The 20,253-nt window shown below is 50.4% G+C and overlaps 1 protein-coding gene across 3 annotated transcripts in view; it reads right to left on the bottom strand.

The window, feature by feature from the left end:
• DAAM (disheveled-associated activator of morphogenesis-like protein) overlaps window positions 1-20,253 on the bottom strand; it is a 43,928-nt gene that overhangs the window by 9,790 nt on the left and 13,885 nt on the right. For 2 of the 3 annotated variants that reach the window (XM_017907156.1, XM_017907155.1), the window contains exon 2: window positions 2,486-2,593. In XM_017907156.1, the coding sequence (XP_017762645.1) occupies window positions 2,486-2,527 (42 nt within the window). In that variant the 5' untranslated portion in view covers window positions 2,528-2,593. Of the gene's footprint in view, window positions 1-2,485; window positions 2,594-3,029; window positions 3,303-20,253 lie in introns of those variants that run through there. The other variant, XM_017907154.1, reaches the window with a different exon arrangement.

The following is a 20,253-nucleotide window of genomic DNA, read 5'->3' on the forward strand; positions in this document are numbered from 1 at the left end:
TTTTTTTTTTTTTTTTTCTTTTTTTTATTCTTCTTTCTACTCCATTCCGTGGAACGACGATCTTATGGCTGTTGGCGAAACGCGAAAGAAACGTTGCCGAAGGTGGATACACGGATATGGAAGAACGATCGGAGAACCTGACGAGAATGCTATACGCTTTCTGGACTATTAACTTGGAATCAAGCTTCTTCCTTGCATTCTATCCGCAGCATCTATACGGCATCGGGCGCTGCGAAGCGGAAAATGGGTGTCTGGGATGAGACGTGCCATTATAAAATCAAGACGCGAATTATGAATGGATTTATCATACGTCACTCGCATCCGCGATCGCATTATCGATCCTGCCGATCGCGGTTGCCACGTTCGACGGATCACGATTCGAGAAGCGCCGCACGATAAGGCGAAAAGAAACGGTAATTGTTCCGCGAGATGGAGGCCCGATTGGCCCCTCTCTTTGCATAACGAAGAATCGAATTTTCGGTTTAATCAGTCGGCCATCATCATCCTCTTACGTCCAGAGTTAATTACGTTAACCATCGTACCGTATCGGAGATGCTATGCGGATACGCGCGAAAATCTAGACCCTTCTATAACGCGGTTTCGTTCGTCGATTTGCACTCGGCTCTGGAAGACGTATCTGTGCTCGGCCACGGAGAGCTTCGACGCTGCGCAACCTCTTCGTCACGGAACGAAGGTTGCACCTTCGATGCACTTTTTAATCGACCACGGGTACACTCGACGGTGGTCACCTTCAAGCTTCATCGATTCCCCGAAGGAAGTTGAATTTTCTCAAGCTTATCGAGGTGGACATCTGTGTCGTCACGGGTCACGCAGTCAAAGACCCTGAACGATCGGGTAATTTGTATGAAGAAGATGCGCACCGGTCCGTGACAATGCGATCTGTCGTTCGCGTTATTTCGAACAACGCGCGTCTCTTTTTCGTCTTTCATTCGCGCACGCCCCGCGATGTCCATTGAATTATTTATCGCTTAACGGAGAAGGGAAAAATTTACGGCTTTGATTTCATCTGGTAGCCTCCGGTGCCGGGATTTATTGGTACTCCCTGCTGTCAGCTTTGCCGCGCCATTTGCCGTCTCGGCTTATCGAGAACCGGTAAAATTATCAACGAGAAAATAAATTCAGCATCCACTTCTGATCGTTCATTCATACCGAGAATTACACGAGGCAACGTTGCATCACGACGTAGTGGGATTCCATGATCTGAATATAATGGGTCATCTAACGCGCTGAGCGTAAGTACCAAGTAACGCGAGGAATCGTTCCAGCATCTAGCTCTTAGCGCCACTTCCGGCGGCTTTCAGGTTCAGAAGAGATCGTGACCGATTTATAATCCGTTCGCATGCTATAATTGCGTGCGCGTTCGCCACGCAACTAACCAGGAAGCAAGAAGCTTCGTTAATGACTCAATCTTCGACACTTTCCATTCGATACCGATTCGCCTTTCTCCTACCACCGATTTCCCGGCTTTGCGTCCAAATGTCGCCCGCTCTATTCCCCTGCCGCGGTTAATTCCGCGATAATCCTTCGTCGTTGGAAATTGCATCGGGTGTTGTCGCACATTTTTCATCTCGTTTCCCCTTTTCTCCTTTTTCTTTTCCTTTTTCTTTTTCTTTTTCTTTTCCTTGCGCGATTCGAGGAAAGTGACCGGTCTCTCCTCGAGCGAGTAGAAATCTCGGAGCAATTATGCCGACACGGTCGAGAACGTTCCCTTTCGGGATCAAAAAGTCGGCGAATCTCGGCGACTCGAACACGCGCTGGGAGTGCACACGCGTGACGTTTGCATTGCAGATGTCATCCGAGAATGCTTTGCATTTATGGGTGTGTGCCTGGCAAGATAATTTAATGCGGCATCATCTCTCTGCTCGGACGAGAATGCGACCGATCCGGACTTGGCATCTCCACGCGACCTGGCATCGTTTCGGCTCGTTTCAACCGGGGAAACCGTCGCCCCTCTTTCGCTCTCGTTCCAACTATTCTACCTTGACTTACGTAACTGCTTCCTAATGACAATTCCGCTTCGCAGAAATCCAGGTAATCGGTCCTCGCTCGCTGCTTACCGATTCCAGCAAACAGAATGCGGAACCGCGCAACGGCGTTTGCGGTAAACGCGAAATCGATTCTCGCCTGCCGCCATTACTCTAATTGTTCTCGTTCGAGCGTTTCGTTATTGCCGGCGGTTTTTAGTCGCGAAAATGTCGGGGAAATATTGGGAATATGTCGGGAAAATGCCACTCGGATTAACGCCACGACGATTCGATACGACGGATAAGCAGTCTCGACGAGGAACGCGTGGCGCTCGTGACACTGGCGCACATAGAGAGGATCGGTAGAGGAGCGATTTTTGCTCCACCGATCGATAAGCGTCACGACGCCGTAGCCGGTGAAATTACAGAGTGCCTTGTAATTGCTGCAAAGGCTTTCTTCCCCGGACAGGGTCTCTAACCGGAGCGATACGCGTTCTTACCTGAAGGCAACCGCAGAAGGACTTTTTCACCCGTGATGGCATCGTCTGGCAGCGACCCACGAATTCCTTCAAGGGCTGTGGACTCTTCACTGGACAGCTCGGAATCCTCTGCAAGTCAGAAAACATTCCAATCACTTAATCGAATCTCCGACCCGTCGGCTCGATTCTGAATCGGTCGATCGACTCCATAGAAAATCAACACCGGAAGCTTCGCGATTCTCCTTTCGTCGCGGAGACCCGTGTTTCTGAAAGGGAAACAGCGAATCGCCTTTCACTCGCTTTTGTCCAATATGAATTCTTACGGTACCAAACGTTATAAAAAGAACAGGTAGAGCAACTCGTTACGTAGTCCGAGCATAACGCTGCATCCGTATGGCGGTGTAGTATAACGACTCGTTTGCCATCCGCATTTACCAAGAGCTTCGTTCTGCTCGTCGCGGAACGATCGTGTTGCTTTTCCTTTCTTCGAAATTTCAGGATAACCCGACACCATCGCGAATTTACCCCGCGATTCACCTAATCCCTTCGCTTCGTCGTCACGTACCGCCAACAATCTGGACATTCTACTGTCCTGCCCGGCTTCCGGACAGGACTCGATGTCATCGTGCTGACCGGTGGATGACATGTCCAGTATATTCCTCTCCCCTCGAGTGGACTCCTCTTTTCCTGGACGGGAAAGAGGGTGAAAGAGAGACGGAAGGCGCACAGGGTCCCGATCGTAATCGGAAACGCGATTACTCGCGAATTTCACTTTTGCGCGTTCGATGCGCGATGGAAGCACGAGCGCGCGAGCGCCGGCGAGACTGCCTATTGTCGGCTGTCGCGCCGAAGAGAGGCTTCAGTCGACAACGAGGTCGAGCCAACGCAGTCGAACGGAGTTGGTCTTATCGTGGCGTCGAATTTCTTATCGCCTGGCGCGGAAAAAATAAAGCCCGACGGTAATTTCTGGTTATCGCGCAGGTATGCATATGTTCGCGGACAGCTCCGACAACGCGAATTGATAAACGAGCATGGCGCAGGGACGACGAGCGTTTGGAACTGTGGGTGGAGCGACGTGACCCCGCGCCTTCTTCAGACTTTGGAAATGTACCACGGCGAGAGATAAGAATCGGCAACGACTGGTTATCGGTCGTATTTCGGATGACTGCTCCCTTTCGGCAGATGGTACACTCTTCTATCTCGCGGCACGCTAACCGCGCGTCCTGGCGAAACTCGCGCGGGCATCGCGAAAAACGCGAACGGTGAAACTCGAGACGCGCCAGTCGCCTGGAATTAATTATTCAGACACGTTCTATTCCCGTTTTATCCCGTATCGATGTCGTACGAAGAAGCACAGCCTCCATGGGCAGCCACTTTCCACGCCGTTACGGAAATTTACGACACCGTCGACCACCCTTCTTGCCGCATTTTCACGCCGTTGCTATACTTTTACACCTTTTGCACCTTTCTCTCGGAAAGCACGGACCCCGGTTAAACTCGAGGATCCGGCTAATTCCTCTCAATTAATTCACCGGCTCCGCGTTTCCATGCAGTCCGGGGACAGCGTTCCCTTTATTTCGCGGAGCAGCTGTTGCCCGGGGGTAATTGTAACCTTCTATGAGCCGTTAGCTCGAGCCTCGTGTAACGAGAATGTTGTACACGCATAACTGTCGCTCGCGAGTATGCAACTACCAGCGATGGTCGAGTATCGCCGCAGAGTTTCGTGACGTGCAACATTATCTGCTTTGCGAAATCCTTCTCCCCTCGAGTGGAACGCCCCGTGGAAATCTCGCGTCCCCGTTGCACGCGTTTCGTCCGTCGTGGAAATCACTTTGATATCCTTCGTCTCGGTCAGTGTGTCCGACGGGATGCTGGTCGATCGCGAGGAAACGCCGAGAAATCGGTTCTATTCTGACTAACCTATACGCTGCTCCGTCTCGACGAACACGCGACAACAGACGCGTTTATTCGATGGAAAGTCTCCGGGAACGCAAAAGTTGCCCAAAGACACCGCGGGATACGCTTGTAAACACTCGACGAAGCTGCACGATGTAATCTACGATCGCCAAAATCGCTTCCTCGTGACACACCGGGACACGCTAACCTGTCACGGATGCTAGATTCGCAATTGTAAATACGAACGACCCCAGTGGTTCCCAAATTCTCTGCTCCTACTGGTCGAAAGCATTACCGGTAAACGGTTCGCGATAGGAAAAGACGGGTTCGTGGAGAGCGAATCGAAGAGCAGATCGACGCGAGAGTAAGGGAGGTGCAATTTGTTTGCGTAATCCGGCGTCGGTGGTGCAAGGCGTTCTGCAATGGTCGTATCCGGAAGAAAGCGAGCACGGTGGATGGAACGGATGGAAATGGCAGTATGTTCGGCAGGCGGTGATCGGTAATCGATGGAATTTGAAAGGCGCCGATTAATCCTGCGCTTCATTAATCGCCGGGACACGAGAAATCTCGAACGAGTGGGCCAGCACGCACGCGTGCAGATTTTCTCCGTGCCGCGGATCGCATCCCGGATAAGAGGTGCCTCGAAAGCGCAGGTTCCGTCGATGGTCGTCTCGGCCCGCGCAAAATGAGGCCTCCGTGGGGCACAGGTGAACTTTCGAGTCTCGTTTCGCGCGAATCCACGCACGGGACACGCGGTAATCCGGCGGGAGTGGACGAAACGAGGGCAATCGGTAAATCCGTGACTTTGTTGTTTCCTGCTTATGCCGTGCCGGCTCTGCTCGAAAAACAAAGCGTATTTACGTCGATGCCAGTGCGCGGGCAGATTCTGGAAACAGGGTCAGCTCGTAACTTTTACCCGAACGATGGCACAGAAAGCTTCCACTGCTAATGGAGTCATCTTCTCGGAGGCAACGACGCGACAGTTATGGCCTATCTGCTTTAATATTTCATTAAGAAGAATCGCGGCTGTGCGATCGTAATCGGCTAGTTTTCCCCGGAGAGAAGAGTCGTCGCGATAGAAGACTGCGTTCGCCGACTCGACCGACTATTATCTCTCGTTCTTCGTGGCTCGTCGTGAATAACTTTGCGACTAAAAACGTCCACGAATAGCCCGTATAAACGGATACAGATACGAAAACGGCGTACAGTTATCGACAATGGCGTGCAATGTGTCAGCTAGATTCGAAATTGCATTCAATAATGCATAATAGTCGAGCAAACGGGGCTTCCACGGCTATTCGCTTCTTCGCCCTCGTTCCTTTGATCTTTGCCAGAAGCACTCGCGGCTTTTGGCAAATGGGGTCCATTTACCAGGGAAACGTCACGGAATTCGAGAAATTCGGACATGAAATTTTGGAACGAATAAAGGGAACGGCACTTGGCTTATTACTCTCTGTTTATCCAGACGGAAGTACAGGTGATGGATTGCGCAGAGATAAAAATTTATAGCATATCGAGATTATTCGGATCGTTTAACGAGGCATTGATTGCCAGACCACTCGTTATCGAGGTTACGTCAACCTGACCGAAATACTTGTCCTTCGCGTGAATTCCAATGGCAATCTAGGAGCTCGGAAATCACGCGATTGAGGCATGCCTTTCGATTACGTATCGTGCGTGCAATTATGACATTAACCTTAGGGGAGAAACTCGCCTGGCTAAAGATTCTAATTTCGATCGGCGTCGGGAGAGCCGCGAAGCGTTTCATCGGTTGATTTATATTTAGATAGAAGCATGTACGCGAAGATCGAGAGCAGCTTCGAATCCGCGTATTAAATGGATAGGCCTGCGTGACTCGATTCGATTGCAACACGATTCACGAGGTGTTCTCGCCGCGAGAAAATTAAAAGACGGTACCGAACGCGACGCGATGATTTATCCGCGAAAATGACAGGCAGACGTCAACATTTGCACGCCGACGCGACGAACGCCGCGTAATCCCGCGAAAATCTTTGACGTTCGCGCGCGGCTTTCGCTGCGAAGGAAACGGAACTCGGGCACCTACGCGAGTTCAGCGAGTTTCCATTTGCGTCGTGGCTAATTCGCGCATCCTAATATTTCTATTAACCAGCCAGAGAGCTGGTGGAACGGAAGGAGGACGAGGGATTGGCAAAGCGAGCATCGTGTCGAATCTGACGGTACCGGTTATCCGGTCTCGGTAGCTATTCTTCACGACCTCCCGCCACTAGAAATCTCGACATTAAACACTCTCGCGTGATTTGTCATCGTAGATCGCCTCGTGCATCATTCGAGAATGTTAATTGCGAACGGCGTCGCGAGACAGGCAGCACGCGATTACTCTTGTTGCGCTCGATACACGCTCGAGGATGCACGTTTTCAGAAAAGGAGAACAAAAGCAGCTTACGGCTTAATACAGCTACGAAACCTCTTTACTCTCGTCATTGTCGTGTTAATCGCGTTATGATTGCGGCCGATTTCGTGGCAATTAAACGTTCATTGAAATGTTTGAAGAAGAAAAGAAGCTCGAGCGATTAACTGCGTAATTTAAATGCATAAAAACGAAAGCGAGTTGTATAACTGCGTCTACGGTGAATTCAATTTCTCTTGTTTTGACCGTCATTCCGAATAAATTTTCCTACCATCTACGAATATAAAGCACCGCCTATCATGCGAGAGATTACGTAGCGTTGCACGATGGAAGCGAGTTCTGACTCGAAGCAACCAGCGGCACCAATTAACTTTTAACGGAGATAATTGATTTAAGGAAAGATTCGAATACTTGATCGAATACTCGATACTACGCTATTTGCATGAGAAATGTAAAAATTCCTTAATAGAAGGTGTTGCGTGTCGAACGAGAATGCTCCAACCGAGGAATTCCGAAGCCTCGAGTGAAATCGAAAAACAGAAAATTCGATGAAAAGAAAGTACTGTCGGAAAGCGATAAGGAATTACGACATTTGATTACGCGAATAAACAAGCATAGAGTACGAAGGATACGCGCGCACCTACGATTCTTCGTGTGCCAAATCGAGCGACCGCCAGACGCTTTTCGCGGGATATCGATTCCTCGTATCCTCGACTTTCGATTTTCTTCGGACACCTGAACGATCAGACCCGTTTCTCCCGACTGTCCATCGCGGTTATTATTTCGGTTAGCGATATTTGCTCTCGAGGGACGAGCGCGACGATAAGCCGGCGTGTGGTCGATGATCCATCTCGAATCGATCGTACGCATCGAGATCGACCCACTTCTTCTTCCTCGACGAGATCGAAGGACCAGAGTAGCGACATCTCGTGGAAAAGCTGGGGCCAGCTTTCCAACGCCAGGGAGCAACATAAATCCGATGATTTACGAGGTGGTCGGGAAGAGAATGAACGAGAACGTACGAGTTTAACAGCTTCGATGATCGATCTACGGGCAACGAGGGATATATATTTCTCGACTATTCTTTTCAAGGAGTCGCGAGACGTCGAGTATAATTTAGAGATAGCGAGCCTGCTGACGAGAGTCGAATAAACGAATAAACGTCTGAGAATTTGAATTCGTTCGGACAAGGTATATACACATATTTTCGCTTAGTTCCCCCCCGAGGGAAACATGTTTATGGACTCGTAATGCGATATTTTCGAGTGGCATTTGCATGTGAAACTCCGTGCCTGAATTCATAATTTCTTCAGGTATTTTCACGTATACCCACTGGCACACTGAGACATTTGCCTCCGCTGGCCCCGGTGCGAGGCTTGTTTACCCATTTAATAGTAAGTCCGACAAGTTTAAAATTGATCGGTGCTTATAAGGCGAAATAACAAAGAGTCGGGTGGTCTTTTTATCGAGTCCTTTTATCGTTGCTCGGTTAGTCGTTTCTTTTTGTAACCCATAAAAGCGAGCGTTGGCCCGTAATAGCAGGTACAATGAAATCGATAGCCATGTCTGTTTCGGTTTTTACGACGGACAGCAACAGAATTCCACTCTTACGATTTGAAATACGAATAGACCGAGCCAAATTCCATCTGTGACTTCCATTCGATTCCCTTTGACGAACGGAGCACGCAACGGAATTCCGTTTCTCCTCTCGCGAGGTAAAACGTCCACGTCGTTCTCGTTTCTGGCGAAGAATTCTCGGTGGCCACGTCGGAGGGGTGGTGCGCGAAACAGGGAGAAAGCGAGGACCGAAGGATCTATTCTTCCGCGATGTTAAACGATCGAGGTAGCCATTCCGTATATAGAACGCATCGATCGGCTGGCGTCGATAAGAGAAGGGCGCCCAAAAAGTTTCACTCGTCGAATATCTTCGGTGAGAGTGCCGGCCGACGAGAAAAAGAGACACCTGTTCTTTCAGGAGAGAGAGAGAGAGAGAGAGAGAGAGAAAGAAGTCGATAATTCAGCTATTTTTCATCGGCCATTGTTGCACGCGTTTCACCATGCCCGATTGCTTCTCCGTACACGGAGATACCTGAGAACACTTTCGACGTCTCGTCGTGCGAATTTCGCGATGTTATCCTAATCGGAGATAGGGATACGTCGGGACGAGAGAAAAATCGACAGCTTGCACTCCCCTCTTACGATACGGCACCTAATTATGTTCCCGCAGACCCTAGACAGGGACAACGGCCTGGCGCAAGGTACTTTGCACCTGGACTCGTGCACAGGATGCACGCGAATGGATGCGCTACAAGAGCCAGAGCTCGAGGAACCGTTCGAATAGCTTGAATTCCGCTTCTTTTTCCATCTGCTTGTATAATTCTTAATTAGTTGCGGATGCGTGCGATGGGGAATGTACCCTGACGGAGAAGGTATCGCTCTTTTCCGCGTCGCTTCGCCTATTCTAATCTCCGTTTGCCGAGCGTCCGATCAAGGAAGCGGGCGGAGAAAACGAAGAAGACGAGATAATAACAAAGTTGCCCCACTTACTGCTAATTAGCCGTATCTTACGAGGTACAATTAATCGTAATCGTGGCAGATTCGGCGAGGACGTTGTTCCTGCGCGACGTATGCCTAGGCATATCAAGGTGTATCGGTGTAACCAGGAAGTGGAACCATGTTACTTCCTCGTCCATCGTATCTTCCTCTGATATTCACAGTCCGCGGTTTCACTCGTTTATACAGAATTCTACGAGATTCTCATAGTCTCTCTTTCGATATCAGACTTATTGTTAATAATCTCATACGGAATCGCGAACGAGATTTCACTTTTCCGTTACGATTCCCATAATTCGCCGGCAGAAATGTAACATACGATGAAAAAAGAAGCGAAATCAGCCGGATAAATCGACAGTCCCAAGGACGATTAAATCGCAAGGAGATTCCGCAATGGACAATTTGCGAATGGAACGCGGCGCGCGATACGTCCGCGATCGTCCAACGCTCGGACGTTTCTGGTTCATTAGCATGGGATCTTTCGAAATTTACGGGTAAATGCGTTGTATCTCGGGACAACGTCCTACACGTCGCAACGATTTTTACCATGTTAGCTCGTAGCAATTTAAGCATTGCTGCAGGTGGTACAGTGGTCGTAGCAGAAACCCGCAAGTTTAGGTCGGAATATGCAACTATCGAAGCGAGCCTCTGGCGATTCCGCAGGCAAAAACGATCGAGCCAGGCTTAAACCAGTCGATCGTAACGAGGTAATCGCTAAACATCTAGTCAAGTTGCGTCCAAGCTAGCCAGAAAGCGGCCGAAAAAAGCGAGAGAACGCGATCATCGACACGGATAACTACACGCGTATGCATGTACGACTACAGATTCCAGCCATTTCCCTACGAACGGCAAAATTCGCTATGTAATTTGCGCGACGCTATTGCCACTCGTACGGCTGTTTATTAATCTAGTTGAAACAGGATCATCATCTGGCTGTCAATTGCTACCAGCCGAACGGCAACCTTTAATTGACGGAAGCGAGTATCCACTGACGGTGGAAGACCGGGTCATTTTTCTCGCCGCCGAGAACCATGCTGCGTGATCGTCTCGAGTCCTCGCGTTTCCGCTCGCTCGCTGCGGAAACGAAAGCAAGAACGGCGTAAAATCGCTCGCATAGGTGCTCGGCTGCGAGACGACGATTATCTCGAAACCGGGTATTCGTCACGCGTTCGCGTAACGCGCTATTACGTGGGCCCGATTCGATCCGACTATTTCTAAAAACCAGTGGAAGATCGATCGATCAACGTTACCAAATTCAGCTTCCCCATCTTCTCCAGCACCGTGTCCATCTTGTCGATAACGTAGCTTCTCCTGGAAACGAATGTCTGTCGGATTATTCGTGTCCGGTAACGGATGGCTCTCTGGCTCGAAGCGCGATGAATCTTTTCCCGAGACGATCAAGATTTTCCCACAAGCACTGACAAGTTACGCATATCCAGTATCACGGATGCAACTAAACCGACGCGAAATGTTCCGCCTAACAAGCCGATACACAACGTTTCCGCGACTAATTTCACCAGTCTTCGATTTCATTCGCTACAGAGAAATCGTAGTTCGGGATCGCGTGGAACTTCTACGGAGCCGGCTCCATGGAAGAAGCCACTAATCGACTTAATTAATCCACGGTTTCACGAAGACTCTGCGCTGGAATCGAGCCCCTCGTTGCTCATCGAGTCACTCCTGCCGGCCGAGCAACTTCTCATCGGATATCTTTCTCCCTCGTCCGGCAATTATTTTAATAACTTCGGCAGGCCAGAGCGAATACTATCTCTGCTCCTTGTCACGACATCGTTCCCGTTCCGAGCAACCGAGTCGAATCAATCGTTCCTCCTAGTTTCTCACGGATCGTCCTTTCATTCTCTTCCGTCTAATTCACCGAGCAAGTCGAAGAACCGCGACGATAACGAGAACCGAAAAGCGAGTCGAAGACGCGACGTCTCGTGGCGAGCATAGAACGCGAGAGGATCGCGGCTGCGGAACCTTCTTGCTCGCGATTGTAGGTTGAACTGCCAGGTGAAAACACAACACCTCTCAACCTGCACAGGTGCACACAGAGGCCTCCCGGCTGGCCCCTGTAGAGGAAGGGGGGCCTACTTGTGCTCCGGGGACTGTTCAGCACGGATACCTTAATCTACGCCTGGCCATCCGACCGATATTGTTCGACGTGTAATGCGCGGAACTGGCATTAGCGGAAGTGAACAGGTTTCGGGCATCTCTGCTAAAATTAGCGGCGCATCGCGTTGCGCAGCGAGCGCCGTTATCGTTTATAGTTTACATGCTAAAGCTGATACTTTTCGTTGCAAACGCGTGCGTTAAAATACATTGCCGTGTGATATACAGAAAACTCGTGCTACATGTACGGACGTATAGCGAAAAATAAAAAGACTGGAAAGGAGAAAGCCTAAGGCTACGGATGCGACGACAATGTCAAGCGTGCCCTGCGACTCTCGGACTAGGACTAAACTAAATAAAAGGCCCCCCCTTTCGCGCAACGGGCGACCCCTTCGCGAAATATCGACCCAAGATACCTGGAAACAGAGGAATATCGACCATCGGGCGCCAAAGCTTGGCACATCTGGCACCGTCGTTGCATTCTGACGCTTTTCGATGAACATCCATAGTTCATTAGCTTGGAAACAAACGACGGTTATCGGGGAAAGGTTCGATGACTCCGGGAGAGAAAGACTTTATCGTAATTGCCGTGACAAGCTGGACGAGACGTTGCCGATTTCGCCGCATAGGCGCGATATCGATTAAACCGAATTACGTGCGCAAGCAGTCGATTCGCTTCAGCGTGGCGCAAATTCGAATACCGGATTTAACGACACGCGCGTCGATAAAGTTTTATTGCTCGGCTGAATACTTTTCGCTCGTTACACACCGGGCTAAAGCTTTCGACGTTTCGGCCGGCAGAGACGTTTCGAGATTAAGTCGGTCGGGATGGGCGTGAACGACCCAAATTTTTACGCGACTCGGCGCTTTTCGAGTTCCAGCCGGGCCGCGATGAATGAATATTTATACGCGGCCGGGTGCATGCGAATGCGTAATTTGTCAGCGAGGCAAATGTACCCGGGGACGCGCGTATTCCGGGCAAAAATCCTTCGCGAGCCGTTAAAGATGCCTGTCCGAAATATCGTCCTCGCGTGGAACGAACGTTCGCGCGTTATTTGGAATAGAAATGGAGGACTGGCGTGGTACATTCGGGCCGAGGTACTAACTCTTTGCCTTCCCTGCATCGACGCGTGCACATTTCGGCGATAAATCTGTTGGCCGCGTGGCGAAATCGGGCCAGCTGGCCATCGTGTTACGAATCTACGCGAGAAGAGGCGCGTACGCGCGGAGAATTCGTAATCTCGCGATGGGTCAAACTACCTGGAATCGTGCAGAGTCGCGAATTCCGCGGATGCTCTATGTAGCGGAAGCAACGCATCTCGCGATAGTTGGCGCGACGAGATTGCTTAAAATTCCGGCGAAATCAAGGCGAACGATATACGCGCAGCGTTTCCGAAAGCGCATTGGGGGAAAGAAGAAACAGGCACGACTGCCAAATAGGGGAAAATACAAGTGCGACGAATGAAGGAGGGGAACGGGGGACGAGAGCGTTTATGGACGCATGCAGAAGAGGTAGGAAAATTCCTGGGATTTTCTCTTACGTTAGAAGCCCGATTCGTTTCCGTGGACTTTTGGTAGCTCAAGTACGATTGCGTGTACGTTGTACTTAAACGGGCAGCAGGTAGAACAGGAGGTAAAAAGCGGCCAACCAGTCGTCAGCCGTGGAACGAACTCGCGATAGGTGCACGCGTGCCACGTGCTCTCGAATCACGAGAAGCACAAGCCTTCCACGGGGCCGAGGAAAGATTCATGGCGGAAAGAACGGCAGAGTTTCGTTCCCCGTTCGAATTAGGATGCTGAGGACGCCGATGTGGAAAGAAATCGTCCTTGTTTGCCTGTCGACCGACAACAGCCTTGCAACGGAATGCATTCTCGTCTCTTCTTGCCGCTGAGCGACTGGTTTTTCTGCCAGTAAAACGAGACGCACGAACGTGATCGCGAGATTTTTTCCTCTTTCCACGGTGGAGGAGGGCTGCTACTTGGTGCCCGATCACCACCGGCCTTGAGCACATTCTTCGTCGCGGTGGTCCACCGAGCCCCGGCGACATTTCAATCGAGTTAATTCGAATCGAGTGGACGCGCAGTTCGCAAATTACGCTTTGAACGCGCCGCGAACGGCAAGCCGAGGTTTATTGCGTCCAAATTGTCCGCATCGTTCGCTTCGATCGCTCGTCACGGTGTCTCTTGGGTTACGAAACCTGACGTGGCACGAGCGATTCGATACGCGATCCAGAGAGATATCCTTTTGTCCACCGAAGAACCTATCTCGCGTCTCGGACGTGCTGCGTTCGGTGGATCACGACCACGCGAATTATGGCAAGTTTTCACGGGAAAAGTGCGTCGATTAACTTAACTACGATTAACAGCCGTAAAGCCGGCAGCGTCGGCCTTGTAAGTAACTAAGAGCAGGCAATTGCTCGCGGAAACGCGGCACGTCGAAGGTGGAAACAGAGGAAGGTTTCTCCGGGCTCGTTTTCACCGGTAATGTCGGTGGTAACGTCGTACTGGCCCGCGCCTTTACGCGCATTCCAGCGATAACACCACGTCCAAACGAGTCGACCAGATCGATTAGCAGCGACGCCATTAAGCTTCGACTCGCGTGACGGGACCTCGCATTTCCATCGAGATTCGAAACGGTCGACGATCCAATGGTATATACCTGTGTGAAAAAGTCGCCGGGTTTAGAGGATCGAAAGGGTTTCTCGATAGCGACGCGGTGTGACACGGATGTCTGAGTGATTTCATAAAAGACCCGGAATTTATAAAGACCCGAGATACCGTATATATACACGCTGCTCTAAACGACGAATCGGGTAAATTAGAATTACCTGGAATCTCGTTTACCACTATACCTCGACTAAATTAATTAGACGAATCTCATTAGCACTTCCTGCGATCCACGAATATTCTCGTCGAGCTTTGCGTTACGAACCACTAAGACCACGCGTATTTTTTCCACGACCGATTATTTACGAGAACATTTTTATATTTTGGGGATTAAACTCGGATTATTCGTTCGCCGATAAAATAGCTTCTTTCTTCGTGCGCGCGTTTCTACGGCCTCGTAATTAACCAAACAAACAGCAGTAACCGCGATTAATTTTATCGACCAGAGTGCACGGCGTCCAGGTGGAAGTAGAAATTAGCACGTGAATAGATACGAAGTCGTTAAGGCAATTGCTTAATAGCATCCACGCATTAAACAGAAATCGTCCGCAGTGGCAATAAACGCGTTTTGCTACGTCGATCGCGTCGATGCTCACGATCGCGCGAGCTGCAAACTCGCGCGATTGCGAGTCTATACCACGTCTTATCCTGCGCGATAACGCGAGTGGCAAGCTCGACGAGAAAGAGACGTCTTTGCATCGTACGCGAAAGGTTTCGCACGGTTCACCGTGCACGTGTCGAGCGTAAATTCGTGAAAAAGGAACAGATCGGTCGAGACAAAACCGCTGCTGTAACCCACCGTAATTTTAATACAATGAACCATTAACGACCGACTGTTAGCCGAGAGAAGTTGCATTTGTTAAACATTTTCCTCGCTCACGCGCCGACTGACTGCCGATAATAACCGATGCTTGTTGAAATTCGCAACGCTCGCGAACACTCGTCACGCGCCTCTCGGTGACTTCGATGACCGCACAGGCGGGCAATGAGACTTGGAAAAACGGGTACGGGTGCGGAAACCGCGACACCGAAGCGATTCGACGCGAAGCTAGTCGGGGAAGAGGCATGCTCGAGGAGACGATAATCCCGTAAATTCTCCGTCCACGTTTCACCTTTCCCGCTGCTGCAACCTGGATGCGGAGGACCACCCACTACATACCCGAAGCGAGCGACTCGAAGCCGCAATCTTGAACACGCGTGAGCGGCACAGCTTGCTGCTTAAGTGGTGCACTTGGCGTGCTTCGAAAGACTACCATACGAGATAAGGCGATTTTCAGGCGGAATGCGTAGCATCGACTTTTGGAAAGCAGCTCGTCTTCTGGCCGGTGGCCGATCTCCATCGTACGGGCCATGCGGTACGCTCGGAATTCATTCTTCCTTTTTAAAAGGCTCCCAAAAGACGGGAAATTTACGGGATAACTCGCGAGCATCGTGTCAGCGATGTTTGCCCAAGTTTCCAGCAAGCATAGGAGACAGACCGAGCTATGGATAGTGCAACGAGAACACGAGAGTCCCGAGTTGTTCCAACTGCCTTACTTTAAAGTTCGACAAAGTTCTCCGTGGCCTTTTATTACGGATCGATTACACGTACACCCGCGGTACATGCGTATTTCGAGGTCCTAATCGGTGTCAACTACTGCACGTATCGACCTACTGAGAAAGACCCGTTAAGTTGGACCTCCCTTTCCCTCTACCCGCTTCCTTCTCTGTCAGCCTTTTGGCTTTTAGAACACCGAACGACACACGCAATACCGCGTTGCATTATTATGTCGTTTAATCGGGAAAATCGGCAAATTTCGAGAAACTCTCGGAAATGTCTCGTTCGTCGCTTATTTACCGACCGTTTATCGCTCGAGATCAAAGGGAACGCGATACGCGGATGAAAATAAGGTTGTCCGTTAAAATGCAATAAACGAAGATAATTCGAGAGTTTACCGGAGACTGAGCGACCCCGCTGTGCGGAGTGTGGGCGTGCAGACCGCAGCGTGGGCTCATTCAGACGTTATTTCGTTATTCCATCGCCGTCTGTGCTGATTTCGCGGACACCGAATGTCCGGCCAGCCACCTTCGTGGCTTTTCCCGGCTATTAGCCATTTTCTGCACGTTCCGCACCTTTTGTCCGACACGATGCTCCGTGGGTAAGATATTACGGATTTACATGTGTCAAACAGACTGTTACACTTCAGAGCAAACAACCGTTACCTGTCTACGCGTTTCTAAAGATCGCACAGGAACACAGTTATGCTCTAGATTGTCCAGAGCCACGTTTACGCAACCTTTACACTCGATCATCGATCTCGTGGAAATTTACTCGAATCCGCGGCAAGATGTCCGACATACGTAGGTTCGTCGATTGCTCGATCGAGCAACGAGCACGAAGCGTGCTTGCATGGGTACCACCTATAGCAAGGTTCAAGAACGCTCGAGGAAACACGGTTACCGAGTATCGACGGGAAAATCGTGGCCAGCGACTCGGAAGGAAATGACCGTAATAAGCGACAGCGGCGCAGGAAGCGGAAACACGTACAAAATGCCGCTCGTAATTTCCAGATATTCCGAGGCCTCGCGCATTAGACGTTTCCTGCACGTCCTCGGCTTTTTGTCCGACACATCGATCGCCACGCGGAATGGACCCATTTAGGGCTAGGGCTACGACGTGCTCGAAAATGCACGAGCAAAGCGTCGACCGCGTTCTTTGCATAAATTATCACGGGACAGGCGTGTACAGCGACTCAGCCGCACTCGAAAGGAAATTGAAAACGTCGTCGGCGGGACCCACGTCGGGCCACGACGAATTTACGGAAACGACGTGGACAGGAATATTCGATTGTTTCGCGAGAAATAACCGCGACAGGTTGTACACCTGTTGCTCGATAAAAAAACCGTGACACACTGACCTCGGGAGTATTTTAGAATATATTTAGCGGACTCCAGCGGCCTTAACGGTGCCCGATTCCGATGCGGGGGACACATTTCCGATTCGACTGGCGTTCCGAAAGGTCGATCTACGAGGATCTACGTGATCGTTGCTTCGTTGGCATTGTTTTCGTGACTGGCCTTTCTGCAGCGGTTAATTGCGATTTCATGGCACGTAAGTCGCCGTACAGACCGCTCCGTTTGTACGCGCGTTCGGGAAAATCCAGAATATCCTAGTCGAACGATCGCGATGATTCGTCACGACGAATATTCTGCTCGACGAACTCGAGGATCGTCTCGTGGAGCAAGATCTCCGTGAGATATAGAGTATCCACGGGGAACGGAGAACGAGCACGGTGCAAAACTCCACTCGATGCATTTTATTCGCCTTCAAAGTCAGGGTCCGACTTCCACTCTATAGGCGTTCTTAATTAGCCGGCAAAGTCTAGTAGCCTGAATCTCGGGTGAAAGAAATCGGAACACGTGGTGGTATGAAAGATTCCCGTGGCCGCTAATTCAACGACGTATGGCGTTTTCACCGATTATCGTGACGAATCGCGTCGGTCAAGGTGTTTCGCGACAGGGGCACGGCAGCCCAGGAAGAATCTAGACCAGATACAGCGTGCAGATGGAAGAAAATCGCACGAAAGAGACGCGCGAATGGATTAATCTGCTGCTGGCGAGCGAAACTGGTCGGGGATAGGAGTGGTTCGATTCGCGAGCTACTCGATTACTCTCTTATCTATCGTAGTGGGTCAGTGGGTCGCGATTTTTGCCGTATCCTAGCACGATAAATCGCCTATCTTGACCGGCCGATTTTTCCTTCCGTTTCCTCTTGTTGCATTCTTCCGTCGTTTCGAGGAGAAACGAAAATTTCACGCATGAAGGCCTGCTTAAGCAGTCGAGGTGGAAGCCGGTATTTCTCTAGCGCTTCGCTGTGCCGATGATAGGTTGCACCGTGAGATTGGAGCAGTCGCTGATAAGCTTGTCCGGGCCACGAGTTCCCCGCATGCGAGTCCTGGTGTGTCACGAAATGGTAAAATAATAAATCACATTTGCCGATTTGCGTCAGGTAATGAAGAACTGGGCGCGCGTTAGCGGAAACTTTCGAACCCGAGATGATAAGCCACGCTCCACGCCGATACATCATCGTCGTGTGTTTCTCGATTTGTTCCGTATCCCGTTGAACTTGAATTCTTGGTTGCACCAGGAATCCGGCTACGAACACGCTCGTGGGAAAGGACGAATTTACCGGTAGACGCGTACTAAATTAATTCGTTCCTGTACGCGCTCGCGATTATCCCAAAGCTCGACGTATCTGTACACAACCACGCGATTCGCATTTATCAAACCCACTTTCTAACGCGTTCATGGAACTCCGAGACACGTGGAACTCGCGCTATATCGGAATACCGTCCGAGCTTTCTTCCAAGCTTCGGAAAAATTCCTATCTCTCTTCCGCGGAGAATTACGAACCGAGATCTAGCTGAAATTCTCCTGGCACTTGATACCAAAGTCAGCCAACGCTAGAGCCGCCTATATCTGCCCCTTTCTAACACCGAGTCACCCCAGGATAAGCCAGACTATCTTCCACCGAGCTTTTTCACGGGTTTACACGAAATACGCACCTAATTCGCGGTTGAATCTCGCCGGTGAGTCACTCGACACACACGAACGTGGAATCGTGCTCCTCGTGGGTGGAGCACGAAACCCTTAGGCCCAGACGAAATCAATAATAGCACGACTCCGTGATATAGAGCGCGGGGAGACGAATTCGTCTGGCATGGTAAACAAGAAGGAAACGAAACGAACCACGGTGAAATTCAAACTGATTGATCTTCGTTTAGAACGCACTGGCTTGACCCTACCTACGGTGATTCGCGATCGATCCACGTTCCCTGCTCACGATCCCGGCTCGTCATCGGCGATGATTTAATTAAAAGAACTCGAATGACAACGGCCAGCGTGGACGGTGTACGATTACCTCTGTTCCCTAGTCACTGGATCGCTGCCAGTACGTCCGGGCTCCTGTCGGATCGAGCGAATAAGACCAGCTGATACCCCGACAGCCGAGTTTCCCTAGTGTCGCGTTAGCGCGTCCCGAATTGGTCTTTGCTTACACGGAGGAGCCACGCGTACGATAACGATGTAATTAGCTCGCGGAGAATAGGTCGGAACTCGCAATCCTGCGCTACCCGATGTTCAACGACCGACTATCGATCCGGGTACAAATTTCGACACAGTGGCGAACGATGAATCCGTCTGATACACCGAGACACCAGTCTGATACTCCGAGGCATTACAAATATATTACACGGAACGAGGGAGATTCGAGACAAATCCTCGCAGGAGCAGAGATCAGATAGAGCAAGATTTATATTCCGCCTGTCCGTTCTACGCGTCTCTCGATTCAATGAAGGAACACCGGTTTGCCAAATTCGGATAATTTCTCCACTCGGGAAGAATCTATCGGACAATCGCCAAGTCCCGTCTCTTCTTCGGATTCCCCCACGACGGCCACGCTACCGCGTGCAAGATCTTGGCACGAGTTCAAGCATTCGTTATTCCTCGCATGCTTCGCGGCTGTCCCTCTTCATTCCGCTTTTTCGCCGTGCAGCGAGCGGCCAGCCACCGTCTTTCCCTTGGTTATTCGCATTCGCGATTTTAGGAGACACTCGCGAAAACGAACGGGAATGGGAGAGAACGTTAGCGGAAAACCCGATTACATCTAGCGATTCGGCGACGTTTGCCTCGCTCGCTTCGGGAAATTTTCAACTTCGACTTTCCTCGTCTTCTCCTTCGCCACGTTTCTCCTCCTTTGGCATCCTCTTTAACGAAGGAGCCAAAGTTTTACGCCGAATTTGCTCTTCCTCCGTCTGTTTTCGGATACCTTACGAGCTTATTTTACTTCGCATTCCACAGGAAATGTTTGAACCGGCCACTAAAGCTTCGTAAACAGTGTTACGTTTAACGAAAACCAGTCTCGGTTGCTCGATGATCCTAGTCGTTTGCGATTGGTTCGATAAAATCGTAGAGCTACGCGGCGAGACGACGGAGCGAGCAAAATTCGGACCTGTTCCGCGTTTTGACAGCTGAAAAATCACGAACGCATTCCAGCTCGCGAGTCTGCCTCGAAAGAAGAGACGGCCGCCGTCATCTTCTCTCCGTTGGTGAAACAGGGGAAAAAAGAAGAGGAGAGAAAAAGAAACGGGGGGGAAAAAAAAGGAAATGAAGTAAAATAAAAAAGAGAACGAAG

The sequence above is a fragment of the Eufriesea mexicana genome, unplaced genomic scaffold (genome assembly GCF_001483705.2).
Source record: "Eufriesea mexicana isolate 0111107269 unplaced genomic scaffold, ASM148370v2 scaffold7050, whole genome shotgun sequence".
Lineage (NCBI taxonomy): Eukaryota > Metazoa > Arthropoda > Insecta > Hymenoptera > Apidae > Eufriesea > Eufriesea mexicana.